Genomic DNA, 7757 nt, shown 5'->3' with positions numbered 1-7757 from the left:
AGACGACGTTAAGCAGAGGTCTGCATGGCCACTTACACCTGCATGCATTGCATACTGTTCTGGCGGTTCAAAGAATCATTTGAAGTGATGGGTGTCAAAATAATACAAATTGATGCTACTTCTCTCTTCATCCATAGACCCCAAAGGGCCTTAGCAGCTATCACTGACCCCATTTTAACCAATGGGTGAATGGAGGTGCAAACGTGGAAGGGATCTATATTCACTGAGAAGCAGAACAAGGACTACAACTCAGTATAATACAAAAGACTGCCCATGCCACAAGGGCACAGCTTACCAACGGGTGGTGGTGAAAAGGGCTGCAAGAGGCTAGGAAGACTTTTTAAAGGACACTTTAGTTTCCCTGAAAAAAACCAACCTGGTTCTGACTGCTCTTGTTTGGAAGGTTTCTCAGGTTCTGGAATTCCTTCTTTAAATGCACCCCAGAATACCAAATTGCCTGCTGACTGGGCAGCTTGCCTGGGGAAGTGGGAGGCCAGCATCCAAGCTTCTGCTGTGTCTGAGTAGAAGCAGATGTTTAGGAGGTGGGGAAAGCAGGTTTTTTTTACCCATTCTTTTAAAGATTTTGCTTGTATTCTGTTATCAGGGAAAAATGAGAGTTTGAAGCCTCAGCCCTTTTCATGAAATGGCATTCTCGTTTTCTGGCCCCCCTAGTGCTGGACTCAGCATCGCTGAAAACCTTTACATCAAGACTGAAGGCTTTTCCAAAAGCAATATGTGATGTCAAACTAAATATCAAACCATGACTGCAGCAGTCTGTCCAGTAAGACTCTATGGACCAGGTCTACTGAAGCACAGTCCAGTAAAAACATTGTTTTTCTGTGAAGACTTTCTAGCCCTTCAGTTTCTGGTGGCTGAAATTACTGGGGTGTGACCAGACCTGATTTTGCTTCAGCCGCATATATGTTCTGGCCCAGTTGAGGTGAGGGTGGAGAAAAGCTCACGGGAACACATTAATATAAATATTCAGATAGCTAAGTTTTTCCAGGTTCCTCTGAAACAGCAAAGTCCAGGCTTAATAACTGTGGACAGACTACAAGCTAAATATTTAAAGTATTGCACAGAAATGGAGACACACAAAGCAAAGAGGGGCTTGCCAATAAGGCATTCATTCTGCATGCAAAAACACTTCTCAACTATTGTTTCTCCTTTAAATGCTTAAAACTGAAAGGATCTTCTCATTACACTTCAATAATTTACTCTACTCTTTCAGTCTTTGCCCTTTGCTCAGCCACTGATGTCATGCACCAAGAGTATGAAGGGATGAGAACATTTGAATGTATTTTCCCTCCTTTTACCTACCAACCCTCAAATTCTGACTTGCTGCCTCCCAGAGTGACATCCCTTCCAAAGGACTGTTTTTATAAAAAAGATCCCTTTCTCTTACATCCTTAGGCTGGTCAAAGAATTAAGCTAGAACCACATGAGTTTCAGATAATGTTTTCAAATGTGCCTATCTCCTGTGGAGTAGCCCACTCTATCCTATGCACAAATGTTTATGTGATTTATTGAGGGTTAGATTAGTCAGCTGCACCTTTGCTAAATCACACTATTTAAATTACCATTTATGCCAGTCAGAACAAACCTGGTATCAGTTTTCCATCAGAACATCTATTTCATTGAAATCTAAGGCCATGTTTAGGTGGCACGCTTCTTGCCTTGGCCATAGTGCCTTCAAGCACGCTGCCTTGCTGTCAGATGGTTTCCTCCTAAACTGAAAACAGTATAGCTGCCTGTGTGTAGCACTTGCAGAAAGCTAATTTAGCACTAATGAATGATGGTGCCAATTAGCCCACCTGTGTAGACACAGCTCTGTTGCTCACAGCTCAGGAAGCAGCCGGCCCAGCACAGCATGTTTGAGGGCACCACTACTGGTGCTGGCACATTTACAATGTATTTTGCAGAAAGCATCAATTGTAATGACATTTGACAAGCTTTGAAACAATTCAACACTGAATGAAAGTGGTCTGAGTTCTGGTCTTGCTTTGACATTTCATTTTAATAAAAAAAAAAATTATACTCTGTGATGTACCACTATCAAAATAGCACATTTCATTTAGATATGGCCCTTTCAATATATCTGCAGAGTGCAATACTGCATTCAAAGAGACTGCTTCTTCATCCCGATTCAGGACAAACTCTGACTTCAAATGCTGGCATTTCCCAGAGGACTGGCTCCATATTCTAATCAGCTCTAGTTGCCAGTGTTCTAGGAGAATGTTTAAATATTAAGAAAATAAACATGGAAATTACCATAGGATTTTCAGAGTGCGTCAGCACCATGCTTCCCTCCCACATGCAAATCCTTTCAAGGTTTTACTACCCTCCCCCCTCCCCTTAAAGGAACTTAAAACTAGGTGAAAGTTTTCTAGTGTGGAAAAACAGTGACTTGTGGCAAATTGTAGAACATACCCATTTTGAAAAATCACTGAAGAAGGGAAGGCATGAGCAGTTATAAACGTAGTGAGTTCTTCCTCTACATTAATGTCTTAAGAGAACACTAAAGCCACTAGGCTCTTGAGAAACCACCAGTACAGTTTCCCCGCAGCTGTACCCAAACCACCCAATCTCTGGCTTGGAGCCAAGTGATACGATAATCTTAATCTTTCTAAACTATGTGTATTTCTTCTAGGACCGTCTCTGCTACCTGGCCAACTAGAACAGGAATAGAGTGGTAGACTGTGGGTTAGGAAAGAGGGAAACTGCCAGAATTTGCTAGGAGCCTGTGACTGGAAAGCAGGCAGTAGCAACGGTGGATCAGAACTGAGGGGCACTGGCAGAACTGTATGTGGAAAACCAGGTCTGGAATGGGAGTGAGGTAACAGGACATCAGGACAGAGATGCTTTGGCAAAGTTATGCAAAATCCTGGGCCTGCAGGTCAGGATTCAGGGGGAAGATTGCACGGCAGCTGCTGGCACAATAAGGCCCTGACCTGCAGCCCATTTGTGAATCAGGTGAAGACTTCCCTTTGCCCTTCATGAGCTGTGGATCAGACCCCAACTAGCTTAGTATCTCTTGCCCTTAGGAACACTGATTTCTAGTAATCATCTAACAGCTCCTATCTGGAACTGCAAAGCTGGGAAGGAAGGGGTCTGAAAGCAAGCACTGGAGAAGGAAAACAGGGTCAGAACATGACAGGAGGACAAGTGGATGGAGAGGAAATTCTTTTCTCAATTGCAGGCATCACCAATATTTGTCTTCAAAGGAAGGTAAAAATGCTTTCAAAAGGAAAGGTCCATACTATAATGCTTGTGTCTGGCTGGTTCTCTAGCCCTAATCTACTTGCACTGTGGACAAGAACTGGTTTCACATCCTTTTAGTATGAAGAGGAGCACCAGCTTTTCTTCTTTTCACATCAGCACATTAACACAGAGGCAGGTCTCTTTTGTTCCTTTATTACATGTTACCCAGGCATGGTAAAGCAGAAGCCAGCCTCAGGCCTGCAGACAGCGGGGCGCCGCAATTAGAAAGAGACCTAGTGAGAGGTTGCCACCAAAGTGGCAAAGACTTTTTCTTTTTGTTAAGATTTCATTTTAAATCTTTAAATAAAAGTCATAGCTCTGGTCAAACCAGAATGCTACTCACTGTAGCAATCAAAGTTTGTCCTTCTGAAGCCCAATTATCTTCCTCCTACTCTAAGTAAAGGGAAAATGAAGGTAAAAATTTGACAGACATTAAACTGGCCTAAAGATCTATAAACACATCCCATTGTGTACAAGGCCCTTTTCCCACTTGGGGTATATATGCAGACGCATGCGTCTGCACCTCAGCCCAGAAATTGCAAAGGCATCTCAAAGATGTGAACATGGGATACATCTCTCTCTAACCATTCCAAGCACTGACAGTCAAAATGCTAAGCTGCTTACACAGGCTAATGGCGACCTATCTATGCTGAGGCTCTTTTTCCTTTGCTCCCCCGTTGATCCATAACATCAAACCAAATATCCCTCTTGCGTGTTTGCACTCCCCAGCAAATCAACTACGGTGTATATGGCACATTTTTTAGATTTGTAAAGGATAAGATACAGCGATGAGGCCAGGAATTGGCTCCAATTATGATTATAACCAGGCTGAAGTTCGGTGTCTCTTTGCTTTTCCGGCTGTAAAAATCCCAACCAGTTTGTCCCCAGTATGAACACATTTGTTCCCCTCCCTCCCCCCCCAAATCTATGAATGTCCAAGTCCACAAATCCAAGGAGGGTTGGGAGCTACAGTTGGCTACTGCTGGAAGTTGGAGAGAGGGGAGGTTGGTTTTCAGCAACTGGTACAAGAGGGAGTCGGAGAGGGTTCAACGTGGAAAAAACAAAATGTAAAGGGAAGAGCAAAAAGTAATATTGAGGTTCAAGGGTCAGATGTCTATGTTCTAAAGAAAACAGCCGGCACAGGAAGGGGGTGGGGAGTTTGCATTTGGTTTGTTTTTTTGGTAAGTGTCACTCACGGTAGAAAACATATTCGGTGTAAGAGGTCCAGATCTTGTCGTCTGTCTGGTCATGGGCAAAGGCGCAGGTGCCTGTAGAGTTGCATGCCACCATGTGGAAGCCAGCATCAGCCAGTTTGTCAAAAGCTTGCTCCAGGAAGGTGAATTTGAGGTAGTACCTGGAGGTGTACCTCTCTGGGGGTCTGTCAGGGTCCCTGCTTTCATTCAAGGTGTCCCCAAAGACTTCCTTGGCTAGCGAGGTCTTGCCACACACCATGATCCTTGCCACCCTGCGGAACTTGGCATCTGTTTGGCTGTCCCTGCCGAGGGTGTAGGAGCCCCGATAGCCAATGGTGATGAAGCCTGATCTCCGGATATCTGGGCCGGCACCACCCCCACTGGCAGTGACAGAGCCCCCAGGGGTGCCAGTTCCGGCACTGGCCAGGGCAGCGCTGGCAGAGGCCAGATTGCGGGCAGTGTCAGCATTGGGCGACAGTTCCTCCGGGTCACTTTGGCATGGGTCATCCCCAATGGAGTTCTGCTTGCTGAGTTTTGGGGCCAACATCTTGACAAGCTCCGGCAGCTTGAAGTACTCAGCTTCCCGCTGCAGGCGACTCCTCTCTGGGAAGTGGTCAGGCAGCACCAGCTGCTGGTCTCGCATGTAATCCAAGATGTAGCGGAAGAGAAAACCATCTCGGTCCACGAAGAACCGACCCTTGCTGTCCCGGGCCAAGGAACGGATGTTCTTCTGGGTGAACATTTCCCAGAGCAGTGACCCGGGCACACTGACCAGTGTGGGGTGGCGAGTGATGTACACCTGTCCGCCCACATTGAGCTCCACGATCTCTGGGAAAGGGAACTCCTCACTGGGTTTGGCACAGCTTGCATTGTCCGCCAAGGCCATGATGAGGCACTGTCTCCTTCTCAACTGCAAAAGCAAGCAACAGCCCACAATGATGTTAAATACACCAGGCAACACAACACAGTGCTCCCCTCTAAAACCCTCTATGCAGCTGGATCTTGCAGCCCTTCTCATCTGAGTGATTTTCAGAAGGGATCAGTTAAGGTCACCTGGTGCACTGCCTACCTCAGAGCCTACCCCTGTCTCTGAGATACCTGAAGTCAGCTGTGCAATTTGCTATTGTCCCTCAATCATAGCATCTCAGTGGCAAACAGTGCTGGGGAACCCATGCCTCTAAAACTGGCTCCCCAGCCATGATGACAGATGTCACATTTGACCTTCAGGGCATCTTCTAATGCCCGTCTGTTTCCTCAGGCTGTTGCCCAAGTGAGCATTTTCAGTTTATTCTGTGGGCTGAGAGTTCAGTAAGAGTTTTTGCTGACATCGGTCAATTTATTCTGTATTGTTTTTAAACAACATAGAAACTGTCACCTACTCGATCTGACTAGTGACTTGTCTTGCCTTGTATGTTGTCTGACAGTGGATAGGAGCATCTCACTGAGGAGTGTTTTACCCTCGTCAAAGGATATTTACACGAGAACACCCACATGGGGTAACTTTTCATGTAACACCAGAGTAAACTTCTGCCCTGAAACTGGATATTTCTTTGGAGGTTTATTCCAGGCAGTACAACTGTGATGTTAAGTTCCTAACGCACAGAAATGACAAATCCTTTGGGAATCCTCATTCTGTTTACAGGCCCAGAAAGGATCTGATGGAGATGCCCTGGACAAAATTTGAAACACATGTAAAAAGGCACAATTCCACTGAAGGTGATGGACCACCAACCACCACCGAGTCTGATGTTAACCCTATAAATATTTAAATAAACTCTTATTTCTAGCACAAAGTGAAGCTTTACAGTGTGCTTTCTACAGTCAAACTGTAAATAGCTTTTAGAAATGTCGTATAACTTTGGCTGTTTGAAATCCAAATATTACCAGCAGATATGAAATATGATGATCAGTTTTGGCTGAACTATCTTTGCTGAAGGAACTTGTGAGGAGGAAGAAGGGGCAAAGATAGGAAGTTATAAATCTGTATTTTAGGATTGGCTTTGGGCTCTGCTTCATGTCAGTTAAAAATCAGCCTTGAAGATACTCTAATTTATATTTGATTGTCCATGTCCCCAGGGAACATTCTGTTAGTCAAAAAAGGTTACACAAAAAAGCACTTGAGTAACTTCCTTTCCTTTAGGCGTCACTTGCACCCCTTCGCACCGGGGCTTTGAGAGCACAGGAGCGCTTCTGTGAGAGTACCGCATAGAACTGTTACAGCGACCTTACACCACTCACAGTTAGTTACCCTACACTGGGTGCCTTCCCCAGAGGCCCATTCTGCTATCTGAATACCAGTCACGTCAAAGATAATAATGCAAGAGACAGGTCTCTTCGCAATGGCCCAAAACCGACTGCAGTGAGGGGCAGCTCCGGCCTAGGATTCTGAATTGAGCTCTGAGGCTGCTGGCTTCCTTCACACTGTTTTCTATTTCTAACAGACACAGCAAAAGTTTTTAAAAGTCTGAGTCCCCCCTGCTCACACAGAGATCAGAACACAGCCATTGCCTGCTCTCCACCTGGCACAAGCCTGTGCTGCAACAATGCACATCTACCGTGAAAACGGTAATCATGCAACCACCAGCTTCTAACTTCCTAGACCTACTGCTTGTGTGGCTTTGAGTCACAGCAGCTCTTTCCTGCCATGCACAAACTGTGAGTGCCACTGTGAGTGCCATTAGCCCTGTGGAGGCAGCATAGCTACATGCCTTGAGCTCCCCCAAAGAAAGCGGTGTGGGCCAAGCTTCAGTTCCAGGTCACTTATGTCAGGCAATGGCAGAGGCAGAAGGAGCACAGCTGGTTTTCTTTCCACTGTGCAGCTGGGCTACCGGTGATGACACAAACTAAATGCACTGCTTGCTTATGTAGGCAGCACATTTGTTACAGCAGCTGGAGGCTTTTGGAGCCACGTTCTTCTCCCAGCCTAGTGTAAGGGCAGCACAACAGCACCAAGGGTTATGGGGCTGCACTGTACTCGCCCTTTTTGTGATGCTGAGCACAGCTTGCCCCGAAACATGGAACCTGCCGACTGTCACTTTGCTGCAAACGGGCGCTCTGAAGCTGGCTGAAGACATGGGAAGACTTTCTCAGCTGTGCTCAGCTGGCAGAAAGCAACTCTTAGCTCAGATGCCAGTGCACCAGCCAAGGAGCAGTGGTGTGAGAGGTCCCCTCCCTGCTACTTTGGATCAAGCTCCAGAAAATCAAGAGAGGGCTCAAAGTCTGAAATCCAGTGCCCCCCCGCCCCCCACTCTGCTGCCCTATCAGGACGACCCCTGGAGCTACAAGCCGCCCTCCACAAGGGCC

The 7757-nt window shown here is 46.2% G+C and overlaps 1 protein-coding gene across 1 annotated transcript; it reads right to left on the bottom strand.

Moving 5' to 3' along the window:
- Positions 1 to 3539: 3539 nt before the first annotated feature.
- On the bottom strand, positions 3540 to 6269 carry LOC109313663 (BTB/POZ domain-containing protein KCTD12-like). The gene has a single exon (XM_019540329.1). It carries the CDS (start codon positions 5470 to 5472, stop codon positions 4450 to 4452), a length of 1023 nt encoding a protein of 340 aa, XP_019395874.1. The 5' UTR covers positions 5473 to 6269; the 3' UTR covers positions 3540 to 4449.
- Positions 6270 to 7757: the final 1488 nt, after the last annotated feature.

The sequence above is a fragment of the Crocodylus porosus genome, unplaced genomic scaffold, assembly GCF_001723895.1.
Source record: "Crocodylus porosus isolate Cpor-Errol unplaced genomic scaffold, CroPor_comp1, whole genome shotgun sequence".
NCBI lineage: Eukaryota > Metazoa > Chordata > Crocodylia > Crocodylidae > Crocodylus > Crocodylus porosus.
The sequence above is the reverse complement of the archived record's forward strand: the minus strand, read 5'-3'. Positions and strand labels throughout refer to the sequence as shown.